The sequence below is a fragment of the Mauremys mutica genome, chromosome 2 (genome assembly GCF_020497125.1).
Source record: "Mauremys mutica isolate MM-2020 ecotype Southern chromosome 2, ASM2049712v1, whole genome shotgun sequence".
NCBI lineage: Eukaryota > Metazoa > Chordata > Testudines > Geoemydidae > Mauremys > Mauremys mutica.
The window spans coordinates 106,935,292-106,959,230 of NC_059073.1; the positions used below are offsets into that span (position 1 = coordinate 106,935,292).

The 23,939-nt window shown below is 41.4% G+C and overlaps 1 protein-coding gene across 2 annotated transcripts in view; it reads left to right on the plus strand.

Moving 5' to 3' along the window:
- Positions 1–23,939, plus strand: part of KCNG2 (potassium voltage-gated channel modifier subfamily G member 2) — a 79,494-nt gene that overhangs the window by 38,083 nt on the left and 17,472 nt on the right. Inside the window, exons 1-3 of one of the 2 annotated variants that reach the window (XM_045006019.1) lie at positions 1,346–1,445; positions 5,772–5,903; positions 14,661–15,485. In XM_045006019.1, coding sequence (XP_044861954.1) covers positions 14,730–15,485 — 756 coding nt within the window. In that variant the 5' untranslated portion in view covers positions 1,346–1,445; positions 5,772–5,903; positions 14,661–14,729. Of the gene's footprint in view, positions 1–1,345; positions 1,446–5,771; positions 5,904–14,660; positions 15,486–23,939 lie in introns of those variants that run through there. The other variant, XM_045006017.1, reaches the window with a different exon arrangement.

The following is a 23,939-nucleotide window of genomic DNA, read 5'->3' on the forward strand; positions in this document are numbered from 1 at the left end:
TGTCAACTCCTACAGTGCAGATGGGTCAGTACAAAAATCTGAGACACATTCAAAACTGAAAATATGGAGTTGGCATAAAAGTGAATGACACTTCAAAAATGTTTTGAATTGAATATCAGAATAAATAGAAGATACTGCACTGATTATATTATTTATTTTCAGATTTAATTCAGTAAAAACATTCATTTTTTAAATTTAATTTTTGTTGCTAAAGAAGTTCTAGTCCACCGTATCTGAAATGCTGCAAAATGTAGGTGTATTTATGCTAAAGGTTATATAGGAATTTGAAAATAATACAGAAGAGAACTTAAGGACAATATTATCCTTCCACTCCTGACAAAGAAACTTTACTAATTATACAAATGGAATATGTATACTGTACAAGAGCTGATGTCTTCTGGTTTGAAAACATGACTGGAAACCAGGATTCATGTGTTCTATTTCCAGTGCTCATTTACTGGGCAGCTATTCAGTATTTTGTTTTTCCTTTGTTGTTCAGTGAGTGTCCCCAGCCCTGCCTTACTGCACACTATTCAATCCCTGCTCTGAAGACAGAATTGTTGATTTTGTCACGGGCATTTCTGTGGTACTCATCACAATAGTATCTGAGTGCTTCACAAACACTAATGAGGTGTTTGTGAAGGTCTTCTTTTCACAAGACCCTGTGAGGTGAAGGGGTCGGATTAGCCCCATTTTATAAATGGGGAAATGAGGTACAGAGAAATTTCCACTAATTTTGGAATTAATTTGACACATGTAGAACCTGATTTTTCAGTGGTATATAGCCACAGGCAGATTAGGGGTTTGTGGGGCCCTGGGCCAGAGCAAGTAGGGGCCCCTTCCCACCCCTTCTGCCTGCAGTCTGCTGCCCTCTTCCCCCCTAGTGCTCCTGTTGGGGAAATGGGGTTGGACAAGAGGGGGTTGCCCCCCTTCGCCTGCCTGGCAGTCCAGGTGGGGGCACCCCAATTGGCCAGGGCCCCTGGGCATGGGCCCCGCCATCCCAGTGGTGATCTGCCAATGTATATAGCACTATATATCTTCAAAACGCAGCTCCCACTGACTTCAGCTGCAGCTGTGAGTGCTTAGTACTTCAGCAAGTCAGGTCCCAGGGTCTCAAGTTGGGCACAAAGACAATGAGGAACACATAACTAGTGACCACATGTGAAGAGTTTGGTTTATGTGACTTGACTAGCATCAAATAGGAAATCTGTGGAAGAGGCAGGGATAAAATCCAGTTCTCCAGAGCAGCAGCCAACTACCATAACCATTTTGAGACCCTCCTTTCTCTTCCCACAGTCCCCTGCCTCATCCACTGCACACCTCCCAACTTCTGCAACAGATGAGGCAGGGGTCTTACAGACAAGTCTTCACTACGTCACTGATTCATCTCTAGAGCACTCTCCAGCCTGTGCACTGAATGATGCAGACGTCCTGTGGAAAAATTAGTATGTGATCATGTAATTAAAGACTTTATCATAATTAGAGCTGGTTGGAAATGTTCTGATGGAAGTTTTCCATCATAAAATGCTGATGTGTCAGGTATGCTGATTCCAATGAAACTTTAGATGTAGACCGACTGGACAGGAAAGAAGTTTGGTGAAAACACTGTAATGTTTCTTTGTTTTCCCTGGACTTGTTCTCAGAAACCACTGAACTGTTTTGGGCTGAAATTTTCAAAAAACAAAATCTGCCTGAGGCAGACACTGGGTATGTAAAATTTTAGCCCAAATGATTAGTTTGATAAAGTTATAAGCAACTGAAGACTGGTTTATAATGGGAAGTGTTGGGGAACATTAATAATAGGCAGTGTTACCAGCTCTGCCTGTAATATACACACACTTATGTTACACTGGAATAATTTATTCCACTACTAAAATGCAGTACAGACGCTCACCGATTTACGTAAACCCGACATATGCAAATCTGATCTTACGGAAAAAGTTCCATAAACTAGAAATAGGAGTTTTTGTTTGTTTGTTTTTTCTTTTTTTGCATAATGGTCGGAGATATGTTTCCGATGTATGCAATTACCTAAAATAGTGGTAGCTTCATAAATTGCTAATCTAAGGACATGAAAAGACTCCCATTGGTTACAGTGGGTTATGGATCAGGCCCATAGAAAATAATTGATGCTGTTTTTAATTTTCTCTTAAATAACTGGTCATTTCAACCCCATTTCTTTAACAGTAACATTAGATTCTGAAGGTCTCTCCGCTTACTATTCAAACCCTTTGATGTTGAAGTGTTTAAATGGGTTGTAGCCAAAAAATTACCTTGTCTTCACCATGCAGATGATAACCTGTATTATTGTTATGGCTCTCATTGTATTTAGCAGCAGATTATGGTTAAATAAAGGGCACATCCACCTAATATGGGGCAGCTTCTCAAAGCTCTATGGTCTCCCAGAATTACCTTTCCTCCAGTTTATACCACCTCTGCCTTCTTGACAGATCCTACATTTTCCCCTAACCTGGTATTTACAAACCTTTCCTCCTCCTCCTGAAAACTAAAATCCCCCAGGTTGAGTTTATGGGGGGAAATTATCTTGGTGATAGCTTTTGCTCAGCCCAGGAAGTTCTACTATGGTATAACTTTACCATAAACATTTTTGTGTGTGCATAAAATGAATTTTCTGAACAAGTTTGTGCTGAATTGAGGGGAGTTATAGGATTGTGTGTGTGTGTGTGTGTGTGTATCAGCCATTTGCATATTGTAATGTTTTCACATTAAAATGTAGATTAACTCACTCGCTTTTGGTTTTGCTTTTCCTTTTCTGTTCCTTGTCCATCCCTTCTTCACTTATACTGTGTAAGATATCTTCTCCCCTCCTTTTTTACTGCCTGGTTTCCATCAGTCTAGTTTAATTTTCTCTCTTGCATGTCTTTATGCTGCTTTCGGTTGTGCATGCTGTGATGAGAACTTCTAGTTAGAAAAGGTACGGCTTACTGGAGGGTGAAAAGTTCTGGCTAGGTCAGTGAGGGCTTTGTCTGGTAAAGTGGTACCTTTGACCTAGAAGGTTGGGAACCCCTGGATGAAGTTTCCATTCTTATGCCGATTATACACACTTTCTTGAAGAACTGTATTAGTTATTCCTTTGCTCCCCCTATTTAATCAGCTTGTCTTGAGACACAGTCATGGATATCCAAGTTGGATGGTTCTTAAAATTAATTAAATGCTCCTAAAACTGCAGTATTAATTCCTGGCACTAGATACCAATTTAAATAGTCTCATCCTCCCTTTCCTTAGACTGGCTGTATGTCAGAGTAATCAATAGTCAAGATCAAATTTTAAGTTTTGGCTTCTGACCACCATGATTTTGCACCCACAGCTAACTGCAGGTGCAATTCTAAGGGCACAATCAAGTGCGGGTGCAAATGATAGACTTTGCCATATTTGCAAAGAACATCTATTCCTATAACTCAAAAAAATTAGTCATAAATTCTCTCATTTCTATTGGTAATATTGAAAACGATAGTTCCCATAACAATAGATGACAGGTTAAGGTGTTTTGACTAATTTAGATGGAATATGTAGACACAAAGAGTCAAAGGTGTTAACATGACCCTGTAACTGTCCAACATTAAAAGGTTCAGGGTTTGGTATACAGAGACCTCAGCCTGCTTAGTTCCATGAAAAGCATTTCATTAAAATCCTTTAAAACCTTTTATCAAAGATATTGACAGGGAGAGCGGGGGAAATACAGAATTAGTTGAAGAATTTGAAATGTAAAGTATTAAATAAGGCTTTCATTTTAACACCATTCCTTGTTCACTTTCCCTTTAGCTGGAGAGAGTTTTTAGAAGGAAACCTCCGGTTGACAGTCTTTTAGATGGTATTAAAAGATGGCAATAACTATCCTTTTGGGGGAAAAGAGAAGAAGTTAGTTGAGATGGGCTGGAGCTGTTGTTAAAGTCTGAACCTATTTCCTAGAAGACAAAACAAGACAAATGCACACAAAAGGGGAAAGAAGAGAACAGCAAAGATGCAAAATGCAGTTTTTGTCTCTGGTGTTGACTTTCACTTGCAGCCTCAGTGCTGGAAAAACTCAAGCATGGCACCTGGTCTTAGCCCCTCGGAGACCTGGCAAATGTGTGCCACCATGGGGATGTTTAAGGCATTGCTTTTAGTTGCCTCTCTGGTCACAAGTTTGCAGCAGTGTTGCAAAATACACAGTCCAGACTGGCTAAGCTAGAGTCTTATTAGACAGGAGGAAAAAATGAGAGGGATTTAAACGATAAGAAAGAAAGCGTGGAAGGAGAAGGACACACAAGGGTCGAGGGAGGTGATAAAGTCTTATATCCCAAATGGTGGTCATCAGTCAGCCAGAGACAGTAGAGGTGGTGATGTCATCTAGGTCCCCCTCTGGCCTGGTCAGGTCAAGACGTCTCTCAGGATCAGAACAACGAAGGGCCCAAAATGTTACTGTAGATCCTGAGGTTCCCAGGTATGATGGGGTAGCTGCCATGATGGTGAGGCTCATTCCTTCCTCTTTTTTCAGTCACCTATTGTCCCCCTTTGCCTCACCTCCACTAATTTTCCCAAAAATTATTTTTATTTTTTTAAATCCCAACAGGCTGGAATAGCTCATTTCTTTATTATTTTGTCCACCAATTAGCCTAATTTCCGACACAACAATTTTGGTTCATTGATTTCTGATCCCACATTTCTCTTGTTTGCCTTGCATGATCCTAACATAGTCCTTGAACTATATCCGTAGGACTTTTTTGTTTAGATTAATTCAGCCTTCCTGTCTCCCTTTTACACTTTTCCCCATCACCATATATCGTATGGGATTGGAACATTTTGTAAACTTTCATCCACTTTCCCACAGTTGATCTCACAATTCAGGTATATTGTGTGTCTGCCTGTGCTACAGTCACGCCTTCGTTTGCTGTGTAGACATACCCACAATACAAACCAGACTTAGTCTTGGGAGTGAAAAGTGGGAGCTCTTTCTGCTATTTGTCTGAAAGCCACCATGCGCACCTACTATACTACGCTGTAGAAGCCAGCAAATAGTATTACTGTAATAAAAGGCCAGCTCAGGGCATAGAGAGGAGTAAAAAGGAAGGGAGAGAGCCTGAAGAGTGGCAGAAGGAAGGGCCTCAGAACTAGGGAGGTTCAGATTTAATTGGACCAAAACTTTGCTCTTTTAGGATTACATACAATAAATAATGTAACTGTACGGCTCCAACCAATGCAACAGTAGCAGATGATTCAATATCTCTGATAAATACAAACAGCTCCAGGCACAAGTGGAAATAATTACAGCATTGGAGTCAGGTTAATTTAGTTAGCTCATTTAACAAATTGAATTGTTTCAGCTCATCCTATAGCCGTGACCCCTTTCACATAGCAAGCCTCTGAGTGCGACCCCCTCTTATAAATTAAAAACACTTGTTTATCTATTTAACACCATTATAAATGCTGGAGGCAAAGCAGGGTTTGGGGTGGAGGTTGACAGCTCGTGACCCCCCATGTAATAACCTCGCGACCCCCTGAGGGGTCCCGACCCACAGTTTGAGAACCCCTGTCCTATAGCATGATGCAAATTCAATGCTGGATTTCTGACCTGAAATCCTGTTTTTAAAAAACAGTCTTGTCAGAATTTGAAAACAAGTTTATTTTTTAAATATAACCTGACTCTTTCCCACCTACATGGAGGGGGAAGCCTTATTCCTGAGACTAAAAAAGAAACTTTGCGTTTAGGACACAAAGCATCTAATAAAAGAAAGCTAATAGAACATTGACTAGTCCTTCCTTTTTTCCAGCTAGTGAAGACAGTTGCTGAATAGTTCATGCACACCATGGTTTCCTCTTGCTACTCATGTCATAAACTGAGAGGCAACTTTCATCTTCTGTGGACAAAGAAAATTATATTTTTGGAATTCTACAGAGACCAGGTTCAGTAATGCTAACGTGCTTTCCCTTTGCCTTGTGTACTGTGTCATTTATTGTTAGTTATAGTCTTTTCATGCTGCTTGAGGTTTGATGAGCTTTTCCTCTTGAAAATGTTATAAATGTAAAGTTGACAAAACATAAGGAAATACATGTGCATCTCATCCTCTCTAAGGCCTGGTCTACACTAAAAAGGGGGTTCGAATTAGGGTACGCAAATTCAGCTACGTGAATAGCGTAGCTGAATTCGAAGTACCCTAATTCAAACTACTCACCCGTCCAGACGCGGCGGGGTCGAACTCCGCGGCTCCCCCGTCGACTCCACCACCGCCGTTTGCAGTGGTGGAGTACCGGAGTCAACTGCGGCGCTTCTGGAGTTCGAACTATCGCGTCTAGATCAGACGCGATAGTTCGAACTCCGAGAAGTCGAACTCACCACGTCGACCCGGACGGTAAGTGTAGACTAGCCCTTACAGATTGGGTCCAGTCAAGATTATAACAGGTAGCATGGATTTTGATCTGGGGTGTTTGTAAGATCAATCAAAACTTTTTAGGATTAATCCTTTCACTTCTGATAACTTGTGAGGTCAGGGCCCCATTGTGCTAGGCACCGCAGAAACACATAGTATGGGACTGTCCTTGCTCCAAAGAGCGGACAATCTGAACAGAAAAGACAAGCCAAGTGTGGGGGAAATGAAGTAGTAGTATCTCCATTTTAATAACAATCATACTGCAGTAATTGTATAGATGGGAAAATGAGGCACAGAGAGCTTAAGTGACTTCCCCAAGGTCACACAGGGAGTCTGAGGCAGACCTGTGATTTGGGCTTTTCTGCTTTTATTGTTACCACGTCCTCCCAACCCAAACTCACCCCATTTGTTTCACCCAGTGATTGCATACTGTCTAATATATAGACTGTGAGCCCTCTGGGGCAGGGACTGCCATCTTTACTTGTCTGCCCAGTGCCTAGCAATTCCAATTCTTGACTGGAATCAAGGTGCTACTATAATAGAAATGATAATGACTGGAAATTGAACCCAGATCTCCTGAGTCCCAGTCTAGTGCCTTAACTACAAGATCATCAAAGATTATTTTCAAATTGTGTCTATAATTTTTGCTATCAGTAAATATATTTTATACAATATGAATTATAAAGCTTATGATGCTAAGATGTAGGAATTGTCTTGGTACCAGTCAGTAATGTCACTTTCCAGCTTGTCTGCTAACCCCAAGGCTTTGAGCACTGCAAAATGGAAACACTGCCTGAATTCTCCTTTGACTCCAGAGAAAACATTTTGCATTCAACCTAATGTATGTTTCATGTCTGTGGCTTTAAATCATGTCACAATGACCTGTGCTCTGTCAGGATGTATTCGATTACACAAGATGCATTTAAAAGCCAGAATTACTAAAAAGCCCCATAGTCTTCTGCAACTGGGTGCCAAAAAAAGGAAAACCCTACAATACCTTGTAACATAGAATAGCAGATGGAGTGAGGACATTCATCCCAGTTTTGAGCCAATTTTAGACTAGTAGTCCCTTGTGCAATGCCAAATGGCCCAGATGAAAGAAGGTAGCTGCTACAGGAGTGGGTGGTGAAGAGTGTATGTGTGCATTGAGGGGTGTGCAGCAGGAGATATGGGTGGCAGAATACCCATCTCTTCAGTGGATTACATCATTTCTTGAAATATTCCGTACAAATCTGCTTACGAAGCCACGGTCAGAGGTTGCAGATTTACATCATCTTTGAACTGTTGCATAAGCAGGGTGCAGATCATAGAAGATGTGACTCCTGTCCTTTTCATATATGGCAGAGAAAAGGTTTTCTTTCAGGGTTGCAGGGTTTTTTTAATTAAAATTATCCACAGTATTTTCTCCTCCGTGCACAATCAGCCCATAGTAATCTTTTAAAAAATGTTCCTTGCACTGCATTTTGAAATAACAAACACCACACACAGGGCCAGATTCGCTCCTGCTCAAAGATCTGCTAAGTATAAGGGACAGCTGGTTTCAGTCCCCTGACTTTCAAGCTGGCTCAGCCTCAGGGCTGCTTTAATTTATGACTGCTGGCTATGATCCCCTAGGGGAATCTGCAGAGCAGAGTTGTGATTTGCCCCTCCCTTTCCTTCATACACTCCCACGTCCATACTGGGATGGGAGGCAGTTGCCATAGGAGCCAGCTATACTGCCTGAGAGTCCCCTATCCTGATGGCAGAAATTCTTAGTTGGGCAGCTGTGGCATAATTCCAGTCTGTTTGCACGACTCAGTCTGACCCATGATATACTGTCTTGCAGCCAGAGGTACGAAGTCAATACAAGTCTGTGGGAGTTGTCATGAAAAAGGCACGGTACCTGATTCTGAACTCCCACCAGTTTTAGCCAGGGTCATGCCACTTATATCTGTAGGCCTGCTCCTCATTTACATTGAGGAGAGCATCAGGCCCAGACTTTTCTCTGGGCCAGTTGTGCAGTGAGGTGATCACCACTGTACTTAGCCATAAGTTTTCTCATAAGATGGTATGATGTAAATTAAATCTGGCTGTGCCTACCTTCATAATAGATACTTTGTTGTTGTTGCTGAGGTGGCTGAACGCTTTGCTCATGGCTTAGATTTATTCCACCTAATGTGATTAGCACAAAGTGATGTACAAATTCAGATAACTCCAGTCAGGGAAGTACATATTGAGCCTCCGATAGGGTCTATGTTTTGATACCCCCATTCCTCTCTACCCATGTGTTGATTAAATAAGAGAAATGCCAACTGGCTGATGCTGTAACCATTTCTGGAAGTGTTGGATTTTAAAGTGACTCTTTGACTGCAGCTTCACTGAAGGTATGTGAATAGTTTAGACTAGAGAACATCAACATGCAATGAGTATTTTAAGACCTATGTAGCTTTGATAAACCCTTAATATTTCTGTGAAGGTCATCATGATACATTCCATGCATATAAGTCAGCAACAGTCATTCCAGAGTGAACCTACTTCTCAGGAAAGGTGCCAGCATGGCAGGCCTGAACAACAGTTTATCTGCTCGACAGCTGAAAAAGCAGTGCAAGCTTTCCTATGCTGTTCCATCAACAAGTCTCAGCCATGATCTGGAGGGACCACTTCTAAGGTGTATCAGGGAGAGTAATGCAGCTCCATGTCTATTCAGTAATTTGGCTCCATAGTGACACTTCCAAAAACGGTACCAATTGTTGACATTTGTAATGGTGTTTTTTATTATGTGGATGTTTGCCTGCTAGCAACATGACTGACACCAGCAAACTCATTCCAACTGTTAATCTAATTTTCAGGTCTGGTCTACACTAGAAAATTAGGTTGGCATAACTATGCTGCTCAAGGGTGTGAAAAATCTACACCTGTGAACAGTGTACTTAAACCGACCTAAATTCCCATGTAGACAGCACTTGGGGACGTTGATTAACTACTGTGACATTCCCCTGGTGTTATCTGGATTGGTGATCTGCTAGGTCACTCTAATCCTCAACTCTGGGAGCCAGACTTAACCTGCTCCGCTGTGAGAACCCCCACTCCCAGGGGCTGTTCACGCACAGCCTCTGGCATGCAAACTGCTCCCAGCTATGTGAGCGAGCACTTTTGCCCAGCCAGTGCTTGGATCGTGCAACCTAATGACACTAACCAATATCTCTGGTCCCAGACACAACCCTAGGAACGTCTGTCTTGCAGTGTCCCGTTCTGCCCGCTGGACGTTGTAAGCTTATATGAGTTCATCAATTTAACAAAGAAATTGATATGTACCGGGTTTGTTATCCCAAGGGGAGTCTCTGACACACTTCAAACCAAACGCACTGCTTCAGGTAGAATAAACAAATTTATTAACTGTTAAAGATAGATTTTAAGTGATTCTAAGTCAAAGCACAAGAAGTCAGATTTGGTCAAATGAAATAAAAGCAAAATGCATTCTAAGCTGATTTTAACACTTTCACTGCCCTTACAAATTTAGATGCTTCTCACCACAGGCTGGATGGTTGCCCTTCAGCCAGACTCTCCCCTTTGATTAGCACTCCAGTCACTTGGTGGTGGTGCCTGTAGATGTAGGTGGAAGAGAGAGCGCATGGCAATGTCTCTCCCTTTTATCATGTTCTTTCTTCCCGCTTGGCTTTGCCTCCCCATCCCCCCTTCAGAGTCAGGTGAGCATTACCCCATCGCAGTCCCACACTGACCAAGGGAAGGGCGGTGACTCACTCGAGAGTCCAACGGATCTTTTGTTGCTGCCTCGGCCAGTGTCCTTTGTTCCTGTGAGGCTGGGCTGGGTTTGTCCCATACATGCCTTGATGAGGTGTGAACTGCCCCTCTGCTCCTGGAGGGTTTTGCCTGGGCTTGTTTTAAGCCATGAAGACACATTTTCAGCCTCATAACTATATACATGAAATTACAACCTATAACATTACTGTAACTGACAACAATGCTCAGTGCATCATGAGCCTTCCAAAGGCACCTGCCATGATAAACTTTGCACTGGATACCATACAATCAATTATAAGTATGAACATGGGGGTACAACAAGGGTGTTCCCCCGAGATACAGAGTGTCACACCTACGCCGATGGGCGAATACCTCTCATCATTGTAGGTCATGGCTACACTAAAGCGCTGCAGCAGCACAGCTGTGCCGCTGTAGTGTTTTAAGTGTAGACAAGCCCTCAGAAACTACCTGAGATTCTGCTGCCGACCTAGAGGAGAAAAGCTCCATATTGTATTACCAAACCCCTATCCAGTCACCAGTGACAATTTAATAAAAACCTGAATGTCTGATTCATTGTTAGATATTTAATCAACAGGATTTTTATAAAACATATCCTCCTTTGTAGTTCAGAGAGCTGGAAATGAAAAGGCCAATATATACTGAATGCAAAAATCTACATGCATATCATGCTGCTGCTTAATTCTCATTCACCTAGAAAATTGGACACACACAGCATTAGCTTCAAAAGAATACTGGAAATGTATTGGTCTTTTTCTGCACCATCATGCTGATGAACAGGATGGAAGAAAGCAAATCCTGGCTTTTTGCCACAAAATGATGTACATTACTTCTCAGATGTTGACTTGTATAACAAGTGAGGCATGAAACAAAAGCATGATGCCCAGAATAGTGGCAGTGAATATTTTATCTTGCTGACAAAAGCAACAAGAGGCTGCATCCTTAAAGCATATGCTATGTTAACAACGCACCCTTACTATGACAGTAATGGTATTTGCAATTGCTGCTGCATTAAAGTCTATGAGAAAAGGCACCAGTTTCACAGGATGCAAGTTGCTATGAGATGCTGTACTTTACTCTTTGTGTGAGTTCTTAATTCCTTCTGGACTAGTGAAGTTTCCCATAGCAGCCTTTCTCTCAGTGCACTGTCTAGGATGGGGCAGTAATGCCATGTTAGTGCCAACTAACATGTCAGTTAGTTGTGCTATGTTAAAATTTGTTACCCTACTGTGGCTCCTGCTGAGACAGACCACCAGGCAGAGGGATGCTATGGGGCATCCAACAAACCAATTGGACGGGCTACATCCTCCAAAATCAGCAAGATAGGATGTGTATAGAATGGCATATAAATCCCTTCCCTCTGAGGAATTTTCTAATAAAATAAAATATGCTCTGGGTTCAGGCCTCAAACAGTTTCTCTTGCAAATTGTGAGGCATCTGACAAACAGAAACATTTAATCACTTTCACCAGAAAATATTTGAGTTCTGTGAAATTTAGAGAAAGGAAAGTACAGGTTGTTGTGTAGTTTTAGCAATTTACTCTGTCTTATTTGACCTAAGATGAAACTGACATCAACTCCAGTACAGAGCATTTATCTACTCTACTTAGTTTGTCCACATATTTTTGTAGAGGACTAAATACTGCAAATCAATGGGAGTTGGGTATGTAACTTTGGAAAATCCCACCCTATGCTTGTTGGAATTCTATGTAGAGGGAAATCCAATTTCTGTCATTTTGGCTGCAGAGCCTACAGAAGCTTCTGTGACTTAGATTTATATGAAGGCTACATCAGACTTCAGAGCCAGACAAATTTCTCTTGTAGAGTTCTGATTTAGGATGTAGGCAATGCCTCTGTTGTTAGAGTTAATATGTCATGGCACCTTGTATTCTTCTTTCCCCTAGTCCCAGTAATGTTTATAGAATGTGACCCATATTAGTGATGCAGGCATGACTCACTTAACCATAACTGAAGAGAACAGTAATGGCGTGACACATGCCTTCAACTAACAAGCATTTATCATTTGCTGGTGGAAGGACTTAATCTATCTAAGGATTGACTGAGGCCAAAGGAAAGAAGAGCTACTGTGATTTTGTCTTTGAATATATAATAATACCTAGTCTTACATCACACTTTTCATAACTAGATGTCAAAGTGCTTTATGAAGGTTAGTGCCATCATCCCATTTTACAGATGGGGAAACTGAGGTGCAGAGAGGTGAAGTGATTTGCCCAAGATCACCCAGCGGGCCAGTAGCAGAGCTAGGAATAGAACCCAGGTCTCCTGAGTCCCAGTCTGATGCTCTAACCATGAGAACCCTCATATTCAGTTCTCTTTCCAGCACACATGAATGGGAAATCAGATGAGATGGAAAGTGAATTGGAACATGTTACTTTCACCGCAGTTGTTGAATTCCCACCTCACCCTCACCATCCTGCCATAAGTGCTGTTAAACTATCCCTCGTTCCATAGCTTTGTCTCTGCTCGTCTACCTTGTTATAGAGCCATTTCTTCCAAATAAAATTGCTCCCCACCTCTAGTCCACTTCCAGTCCAGATCTCCTGTTTGGAGGCCCAAAGCTCCAATGCTTGTTTATTTTCCTTACTTACTTACAAAGGCTTTTATACAGCCCAGGAGGCTTTGAGTGTTCCCCTGCTATAATTCCAGAGTACTGGAGATCTATTACACTGCTTCAGGAGGAAAATCGGTGGAGAACAGAGAAGCTCAGAGCTCTGAAGACAAGCGGTACTGAGAGCAGAATAACAGGCAGCAGATACTGAATAAATAAGCTTAAGAGATCTGAGGAAAGTGGTGCAAGAAACAGTGGTTCTGTTTAGGGAGTGAAGGTGGGGTGTAAACTCAAGCCTGGAGCTGCAAATGATGCCCCTGATACATTCACTGCCCTGGTCCATAACAAAGAAAGGCTTTCCAACCAGAGACTTCCCCCTCAGGGCAAGAAGTTAGAAACGTCCCCACTTCTTGTAGGTTGCTTAGGGAATTGGGGTGAAATCCTGGCCCCATTGAAGCCAATGGCCAGATTCCGCTTGACATCCACAGAGAGGCTTTCATGTCTGGTGTTTAGATAAAAAATGTCAGTCAGGAAGAGCAGTTGTCACGTGTTTCTCTGGTTCCTCAATTTACTTGATTAAAATCTGTCACTGCACTAGCCAGAACTAACATATGGTCCCCAGTGCTCCAGTCCAGCTTGATTTTTGTTAAGCAAATTTCAGTGGGACTCCTCACAGAGTAAAAGCTATTGTGTAACTATGCAACATCATCTGGTCTCAAGTTAGCACAGCAAGTGAGTCCTCTGTTTACAAGCTACTTCCAGCCCCACTTCATTCCTAGATTTCAATCTCCAACTATCTGACTGCTGCTGACTAATGAGTCTCCTCTGGAACTTTGGCAGGTCAGAACATTCCAGCTTTCAAAGGTGCAGTAACCACATCTATCACTGCCGTTCTTGAATTTCCATACACCACACGCTGGAGCACTGCTGATTTGGTTATCCCAAATTATAAGAATCAAAATATGACCCTCTTAAAGATTGTTTTCATACAGTATGATAGCTACACAAACTGCACACCATATGTGAACTGTGTAAGCCAGCGTAGTGAGGCATGGCTGGGCCCCTCTTACTTCTGCCCCTGCTGCCCTCACAAACCAGTCAGGGACGCCTCAGGTTGATGCAATCACCAGTGCACTTTATGTGTAGCTATTTCCTACCACCACCTTACTATCTATAAACAGGTTTGTTTCTCAGCCAGGCGTTACAAGCAGCAGACCAGAGCCGACTGGCCTGCCTGCCTCTCTCTCTCTTTTTCTCTTTCTCCTCCCACCCACAGCCCTTTTATAGCCCCTAGTTAATTAGGCTGGCAGCTGTTGCTAGTTGCCAGGCAGGCAAAGGTCTATTCAGCCAGCTCCAATCTACTTCTCTTAATTGGGGCTGGCGTGGCAGAGAGCTGGTTAAGCACTCCTTACCCAGCACCCTGTCACAGCCATGTTAACTGAAAAGTATTTGAACCATATCAGTAGATGAGCACTGATTGTGAAAGAGGTTTGCACTCTCACCACTAGATAATTCCATAGTAGCTGCATCCCCTGGATTTGTCAGAATAAAGGAAAGGTCTTTCAGCGAAGCCTTATCTGATAACCTGTTAGACTCCCAGGCCAACGGTGATTTCCATTTTAACATGCTTCCATACAAATTCTTCCTCCCCGCCCCTTCATGGACTGGCTGGGGCATTACTCCTCCTCTAGAAAGGAGCAGGTCACAATGATGATGCATTACTCATACTCCCTTTTGGTCATCACTTGGAGCTGCACAGTAGGCTCCAGAGGCATGGACCCAGCTTTCTATTTGATTGCTGTGAGGAGTGCTTCTCGGTCCCAAGGTAGGGGGATGAAAGCAGAGTGGGTCCTAAAAGACTCGTCCTAAAATGCAAACAAAATTTTTAAAACTGCAGAGAAAACGTTGTGGAATTGTTTTTCTCTACTGGAGCCCTAATTGTCATGTTTTAATTTCTTTTTGCAGACTGGCCACTTGTCTCCACTTTATAATCTCTTTCTCTGAGTAGATCAGATACCTCCATGAACATAACAAATGTATCAGGAAATGGCATTGCTCACTGGGAACGCAGATCCCAAGTTCACTTCGTATTCCTACAACAATTTGGAAAACCTGTGCGAGGTGCAGACCAAGAAAGGGTTCTTCTACAAGAAAGCCAAGCTTCTTCACCCTGGGGAAGACTTGTGCTGCTTGGCCCATCTAGAGGACCGCACCAGGCATGTGATCATCAATGTAGGTGGCATTAAATACAGGATTCCGTGGACCACACTGGAGAACTGCCCTTTGACCAGGCTTGGAAAACTAAAATCTTGTAACAACTATGATGAGATCATGGACATCTGTGATGATTATGATGTCAGCTGCAATGAGTTTTTTTTCGACCGTAACCCTTGTGCCTTCAGGACCATCATGACTTTCCTGACAGCTGGGAAGCTGAGGCTTCTAAGGGAGATGTGTGCCCTCTCTTTCCAAGAGGAGCTGGTGTATTGGGGGATCGAAGAGGAACACCTGGAGTGGTGCTGTAAGAAAAGATTACGACAGAAGGAGGAGGAGGTAGCCGAGGCCACGCAGTATGAGAGAGAGATGATGATTAATGAAAGTCCACAATGTGCCTTCCAGGACACTAGCCGTTCAGGTCTGTGCATGAGAAAGCTCAGGGATATGGTGGAGAACCCTCACTCAGGGATCCCAGGAAAGATCTTTGCTTGTATATCAGTCTCATTTGTGGCCATCACTGCAGTGAGTCTCTGTATCAGCACCATGCCAGATCTCCGAGAAGAGGAAGAGCGGGTGAGTGCAGCCTTCAGTGGCAACTCTTACACTATACTTTATCAACAGCAAAACACACTAAGTAAGCTATTTTGTCTTGTCTCATCTGGAAAGATCAAGGACAAAGTCATTCAGATACTGCCTACAGTATTTATGATGTGGAGTATAGTCTGGTGTAGGAGACCACTATTTTATTGTTAGTCTAGCTGAGGCAATCAAAATCCTCTGCTTTGTCGATGGCGATGTGCCAGTTTACATCAATATAGAACTTTCTCCCAGAATGCATGCGTGCCACCACCACAAAACAGATGCCAGAATAACAATTATTTGTTCTCTCATTATTATACAAATGAACCTAGCTTCAGGTTCACTATTTTGAGGTTGGATTATTAGCTGTGTCTGTCTCTAGATTGTCAGTTCTGCCTTTTCCCAAAAAGTACTTTAAATATTTTGCTTTTATGAATTATTAACAACTCTTTGTAAGGAACTTATGTGAAAAAATATTCTCCTGGAGGAGGAGAAGGGTTCAGGGGAAACAGAACATACCCTTATGTGCCCTAATTTTCAAATGTGTTGAGCACTCATGGTGCCAATTGATGCTAGTGGGAGTTGTGGGTGCCCTTTACCACTGAAAATCAATCACTTTATTTATTCTTCATTTTCAGTGCAGTTCTTTAGGATCCAGTCTCTTACTCGTGTGGGTAGTCCAGATTCCTGGGGTTAGTCCCATTAAAGTCAGTGAGAATTTTGCTTGAAGATTGCAGGACGCAGCCTTTAATTTTTACATTGAAATGAGTGAAAACAAAAGATTGAATGGGATGATGGAGCATTGCGGGTGAGGGGTGGAAGGTGGAGGAGAAGCTTTGGAAAAGTTCTCTTGTCTCTCAGGCTTTGGGCAGAGCATGATTACAGTGTAAGTGGATGGATATTTTACTCACAACCAAACAAGCCACTTAATGTTTGTGCTTGTTTTCCAGCCCAGTGGTCATTTAACACAAACCTGACCAGTCACCTGTTTCAACAGCACTTCATCCAGTCAGGCTCTGCCAGGGTAAACACACTTCTGTACCAAGCTCTCCTTATGGTAAAAATCTCCAGAAACCACTTTTTCTCGTAGCATCCCATCCTACAGGATGCTGTACACCCTCAGCTCCCCAGAAATTCCAGAGAGTTCTGTGCTGTGTTTTTATGAGTACTTCATACACAACTAAAATCCACCCTCTCCCGGTATGTTATGCACAGGACATTATCAGGTAGCCATGTTCATCAGAGGTGTTGAATTTAGAATCAGACCCATGGAACAATAATACTTCATTCTAAGAAAAATCATGCAAAACACCTGGCCTGTTTTTTTTTTTTAATTGTTGTTTAGTTAAAATGATCTTGTGTTACAAGCTTTTTATCTCCTAAAATGAACATTTTAGGATAGTAGCTAAAGCCACATTGTTCTGATAGTTAAAACAAATCATAGTTTCAAAAGCCGGTAGCTGCAAGAAAACTAAACTTCCTTAATTCGTATTTTAGATACAGCTTGTGGAACTGAAAAACTCAATACCTTTAAATAAGCAAATTCAAACAAAATCTACTAAAAATGGCCTTGAACAATTAGTTAACCACTAGCCACTATTGTCTGCAGGGTGCTCTAGATTTTGAGAGAGAGTTTCTATAGCAAATTGATGCAGGATTAATCCAGTTTCCTGGGAAAGCCCTGTCTGTGCTACTACTAATCAAAATGGGTTTGAACTTAACAGTAGTCTGCAGAATAATGGTCAGCACTAGTCTTGTAGCAAGGCTGGGACTGGCTAGCTTGTTAGGGCTTGGTAGGACCAGTAGGAAACACTGTGCCAAGATCGAGGCAATAGGGAACGCTATGTCAAGATGAAGGGAAGGTTTTCTGGCCTCTGAAAAGTGGGGTAGGTTGGGGCTCTTGGAAGAAAAGAGTCCCAAACTGACATTTCTTCCCTTCTTTCCTCTGCCTCTCCTCCTACTCATAACACTTCTGCAGTACCTTGTAATCAAACATCTCATAGCACATTTCAGGAGTGGATATCAGCTCTTTTTAATAGATGGGAGAAACTGAGGCATGGAGAAGTTTAGGGAGTTGACCAAGGTCACGCAATGGGGGATCAGAGTTGAGAATATAACCTGGGAATCTTGACTGCCAGTCTCTTATTTCTAATCTACAGAAATACTGCTTCCTTTGAGTGCAATAAAGGTGGGACACAGGGGACTGCCGGTAACTGATTGATCTTTATTTCCTGTTCCTAGTTACCTGTTGTGAGTAAAGGTTATAAAAAATCATACCCCTGTGATTGTCACATGGCAGAAACTGGTCTCCACTCTTACAATGAGGAAGAGCTGTTACAGAGAGTGGGGTGCATGGTTGAAAGGCGTTTGTTGGGGAGCATGAAGTTTTCAGTGATGTCACATAGATGTAACATACTTGACTTTTCTAGGGCATTTGACTGAGGCACCGCACAACATTCCAATGATAAAACTAGCCATATACAATATCAGTATAGCACACATTAAATGGCTTAAGAATTGACCAACTGACGTATGTCAACAACTCGCTAGCAATGGGGAATCCTCACTGAATGGGGCAGTTTCTAACGGGGTTCCACAGAGATTGATACTAGGCCTTATGCTATTCAACATTTTCATCAATGATCTGGAAATAAATATAAAATCACTGCTGATAAAATTTGCAGATGACACAAGGATTGGTGGAGAGGAAAATAATGATGAGGAATGGGCCGTAAATACAGAACAGTCTGGATGGCTTGGTAATTTAGGCCCATGCAATGTTTTTTTTTTAATGCAGAGTTATATACTTACGAACAAGTAATGCATGCCAGACCTACAGAATTGGGGACTGTATCCTGGAAAGCAGTGACTCTGAAAAGGATTTAGGGGTTATGTGGACAAGCAATTCAGTGTGAGCTGCCAGTGTGGTGCTGTAGCAAAAAGGGATAATCTGAGCCTTGGAAGTATAAATGGGACTAGAAATAGAGAGATGATTTTTATCTCCGTATATGGAATTGGTGAGACAGACAGTGCAATACTGCATACAGTTTTGAGGTCTACATTTTTTTAAAAGATGGTACAAAATTGAAGAAGGTGCAAAAAAGAGCCACAAAAATTACTCAGGGGGCTAAAGAAAGCGCCTTACAGGGAGAGACTTGAGGAGTTCAATCTATTTAAAAAGACGCTTGAGAGGTGACTTGATCATAGTGTGCACAAGAACAGGCACATAGAGAAAATACTGGGTACTAGGGCTTTTTAATCTAGCAGAGAAAGGCATAAAAAGAAATAATGGTTGGAAACTGAAGCCAGACAAATTCAAATTAGAAATTAGGCACAAGTTTTTAATAGTGAGGGTGATTAACCACAGTTGAAACACATTACCAAGGGAAGTGGTGGATTCTTCATTTCAGTGTCTTCAAGTCAAGAATGAATGCCTTTCTGAAAGACATGATTTAGCCACACAAATCATGCTTTAGTCAAACATATGAGTTATTGGGACAATACAGAAATAACTGGGTGAAATTTAATGGCCTGTGATCTACAGGAGGTCAGTCTAGATGATGTAATGGTCCTTTCTGGCCTTAAATTGTGAATCACCGATGCTCCTGGAAGTAGTCATTGTTCTATCATTCGCATTGAGAAGGGGTTGTGGAAGGGCTATGGGCGTGGTAAAGTGCTTTGCTTTGTTTCAGGCAGAGCCCCAGGATGGGGAATAGGTGATATGATCACCTGTCCTTTATTTCACACCTAATATCCTATATCCTGTATCCAGTCAATATAGGATGCACTTCTTCCTGCATGTCAGCAATAAATAATCTTTCAAAGGGTCATACAAAAGTACAGTTTTATACCACGAATAAAACATTGTAGGTGCTGTCCTTCTTTAAAAACAGGCTTTCTCCAGTATTTTTCACACCGGTGTGTGTGAGATGTACAGCACACAGTTATGTAACTCTCATGACTGTTTTCTGTGTGTAGCTCATTTTTGTGGTGGTTGCCTGGCTTGCTGCTGTGAGATGCTCCATTTTGGAGAACCCATTTCAGTTCAAGGCAGCTGCTCTTGCAGTTTGAGCAACACACAGTTTGCTCTCTCATGGAAATTTTGTTTTTCTCAATCTAAAATAAAAGCTGTTCAGTCTGAAAAGACATGAACTCTCTAGTGCGTATGGAAAACACAACATTCTTTTTTGTTTTCCTTGAAACACAAGTGGGGGACGAAGAAGTAGTACAGAAAATATTCCACTTTTGTACTTTAAAGACCTATGCCGATGTAAAGCTCTGTGTCTGATGTAGGCCCCTATCTGGCAACAGATTCTGCAGGAGTGGAACCTTGTTCACTTCAGTGAGTCTCCGCCTGGTTGCAGGAATCTGCCCCCAAGGAATAATTTGTAGGATCAGCGCCTTGGATTGTAAACTCCTCTGGCAGGAGCAGTGTTTTCCTCATTGTTTGTACATGGCTCAGCACACTGATGGAGCTTAGCAAGTAACAGTAGTAGTAAAGTGTGGTAACCATCTTGCACACTGTTGCTTGTGTACAGTTTAAAATTTGAACCCAAGGATAGACCCTAGGCTTGGTTTGGAGACGCCTTACAGGGAGAAAATGTGTCTACATCTCTTCTAGACAGGGAATAAACACTAAATATTCTTTCAAGGACATGCTGTACTCTGTGACTCAAGCTATCTGGCTGGAATTATTATTGTTGCATTTATATGTTGGAGATATCGAGACAGGTACTCTCTTTTACAATGCAGCAGTCTTATTCCTGAGTGGATGAACTCTGAGAGTGAAAAGTTTATCCTACCAAGAGAACCGTCTTCCTGCTGATAAGTCATCCATCCATCCTATTACTGCTTCAGGGAAAAAGGAAGGAACTGATAATGGAAAACAAATGGTTGAGCATATTTACTTAGAACCTGATCCTCCACACTCCATCACACCCCAGTGGTATCCCATGGAACTCAATGTAACTTCTCACAGATGCAGGATCAGAGCCTTAGAAATCAAAAGTAATTATCATCTGTGCAGTCTCAGTTGAACAGATGGGATTATTTTGGAGAGTTATTCCATTAATTGGGTGCCAGCACACTTTTAAGAAAAATATGCAAAAATAATCATTCCTAATTTTTGCTGCATATTTCAGATGAGCTCTAGATGACGATAGCAATCCCTTGTGGTTCAGCAGAGGGGTAGATAGCATTGGCTTGCTATTATCACACTTAATTTTTTTTTTCTTAGTAAGGGTCAGATTCTGCCACCCTTATTCATGCTGAATAGTACCTTCCACTACAAATAGTTCCCTTGATACTGCTCAGTTATCAAAAAGGGTGGCAAAATAACTAGCTTACTTTTTACCTCCAGTTACTAATCTTGACTTACACTAGGACACTTACTATCTTTTCCAGATTTTTCAAGTTAGTCTTTATGTGTTGGAAAAAACCCACCAACAATATACATAATGATCACTCCTGAAATGTTTAGGGAAAAGAGAGATTTCAACTATTCAAAGAAAAGAAAACTAGAAAGAGAATCAAGTAAATCTGCTTAAAGTGGCAGTGGGCTATTTAAAGTACTGTAGTCTATTGGAAGACTTCTACACAAGGCCTGTGCTTAACTTAAGGGAAAAAAATTCTTAAGGAAAATGTACTTCTGAGTCAAATACACAGACAGTGAGTTCTTTCAAGACAACTATGCAATGTATCTCCAAGACACAAAACCAGTCAGAGGCATATGATATCTTTATGGATTTGTAGGCATATAATATCCTTAGGCCAATTTATTAACATACTAAAGTAGTGGCGAGAATAGAGTCGCTCAAGGCATGTGGTTAATATGTCAGAGAACTCTTAAAATGATGATTAATGCACCAAAGCAAAAGCAATGCTAAGAAACCAAGAATATGAAGAGAAACAATCAAATACCATTGGACTGCCACACTAGGCCTGTTATTTTGTTCTTGGTGAGGAGCCTTAAGACATAAAAACAGCCTCTCCTATATAAAAAGGGAAGCTTACTTCTTCTACAGGATATCTCTCCTTTGGGAAGAATAGTAGCAAAACAGAGAGTTAACCTTGGGCATATACACTTGTTTTCTCAAAGAGGAGACCCACTTGCATTTTGTATCCTTTGTCTGGGATGATCCAAAATAACAAGGGTTTATAAGTGGCTCAGTGAAAATTATACATAGTCAATAGTTAGTACACTGGAGCAGCTGATTCATTCTAAGGCTATGGATACTACACTACAACTTAAGTCAACATAAGTTATGTCGCTCAAAGGTGTGAACTAACCACCCTCCTGAGCGACATTACTTATGCCGACTTAAGCGCCGGTATGGACAGTGCTATGTCGGCGGGAGAGCTTCTCCCGCCAACATAGCTACTGCTGCTCATGGGAGCTAGAGTAATTAAGCTGATGGGAGAGCTCTCTCCTTTTGCTTAGAGCAACTACACTAGTGAGCTTACAACAGTGCAGCTGAAACTCTCTCTCTAGTGTAGCCATAGTCTAGGTGTCCCTGTGTGTTACGTGAACACCAGTTTCCATTTGAATCAAGTACACCTTTACCTTGAAATAATGCGACCTGATCTAACATGAATTCAGATATAATGTGGTAAAGCAGTGCTCCGGGGGGGGGGGGGGAGAGGGGCAGCGCACTCCGGTGGATCGAAGCAAGTTCAATATAACGTGGTTTCACCTATAACGCGGTAAGATTTTTTTGGCTCCTGAGGACATCGTTATTTCGAGGTAGAGGTGTATTTTTGATATTTGCCATATCTCTTACCTGTTTAAACAGCTGCTCTTCCTTTATCTTTCTATAATAAAAGGAAGTTATTTAAACTTAATCTAAACCTTTTACAGTGTTCTTTCATAAAGTGTATGTTACTTAAAAAAATTCTGAAGCACTGATCTGTAAAAGAACTTACACATTTGGAAGATTTTATTTCAGCTATTCAGGTTTGATGAATCAGTTGCATAGACATATCACTGATTAGTCCCCTTAAATTAAATTACATCACATATATTCATATTGTACAACATATAAAACTCTCAGCATAGTGCAGAGGCATTTATATATTGGCTTTTCAATTGGTTTTGTTTGCCCTTTTGTTCTTTAGGGAGATTAGTTTGCATTTCTAAGAATACTGCTGCTAAAATAAGCAAAATGTCAAGAACATCTAAAAAAATCATCTTTCAACATAACTAGATTTTCATTTCCCACTCCAGCACGAAGATTAAAGATGTCCCATGACCACATGCACACACTGGGTAGGATTCTCTTCTCATGTTGGTTTAAGCCAGGGGAACTCCAGTGCAGTCACTTGAGTTACATCTGTATAAAAATGGCAGAGGAAAATCAGACCTATGCTTTCTTCTTCTCTACACTTGGTGATACCATGTGGAGCTGTTGTAATTAGAAAAATTCTAATAGAAAGTTTCAGTTCAATAGCCTTGAATTGGAGACCATGTTATAACAGAGAGACTCATAAATAATTTATGTAAGAAGATTCCAGGATTATGTTACTCTGTGTCACTCCATAGCCTAAAATTTCTGTACAGTCAGTGTGAAATTATGAAAACAGCTATAAGCATGGTTGCGAGCTCTTTTTGTTCGAAGTATCATCTGGTTCAGTCATTGCTGGGATTCGCAGTCTGTTACCATCCAGTTTTTAAGTTCTCAGCCATTTTGACTTTTCAAATGCATACCTATTTGTGTGTACAGTAAGGCATTTATCTATGTCATGCCAAGAGTCCTGTACTATTGTGATACAATCCCCACCCTAACTCTACAGTTAGTTTTCATGCAACAATTTAATTGTTTGTATGAGGGAGACTGCTCAGATGGTGGATTACTTAGCTCAGCTCCCACACCCATGCACCAGCACAGGCTTTCAGCTACTAGTCAAGTTAATAATACCTTATACGGTACAGAGAGCTGAGACCGTTTAACCTTTTGGGTTTAATTTACACATACTGTATCCACTACCCTCAGTGGTCAGGATTGGGAATAGATGTATATTGTGAATGTGAGTCAAATAATATGTGACTGGAAACCTTATTTCACAAAAGGTACCCAACAAAAAAATAATTTCAGACGTTAAGGCAGTTCCTGTATAACAACTGTTGTTGAATTGTTTAGATTTCTAAGCTATATTCTGCTTTACTTTAAATGGGTCAGAATTAGAACTATTCAAGACTGTAGAATGTCAGAAAGGCCAAGTATTCGTTGCACAAATAGTATTAGATTGTCTCAGGAGCCTCGCTATTTTAGGTCTAGAGCTCCTGTCATTTTTAGGTTAAATCTTTTATTTGTTTTAATGAAAAATAATGTAGAAAGATGAAATAGCAATTACCCTTGGCATTTTCTATCTCAAGGGAACACTCCACTTCAAACTCTTTGAGCCCTCTATTAATCTCTCTCTCTCTCTGATACACAACTGTTTTCCCTTGGC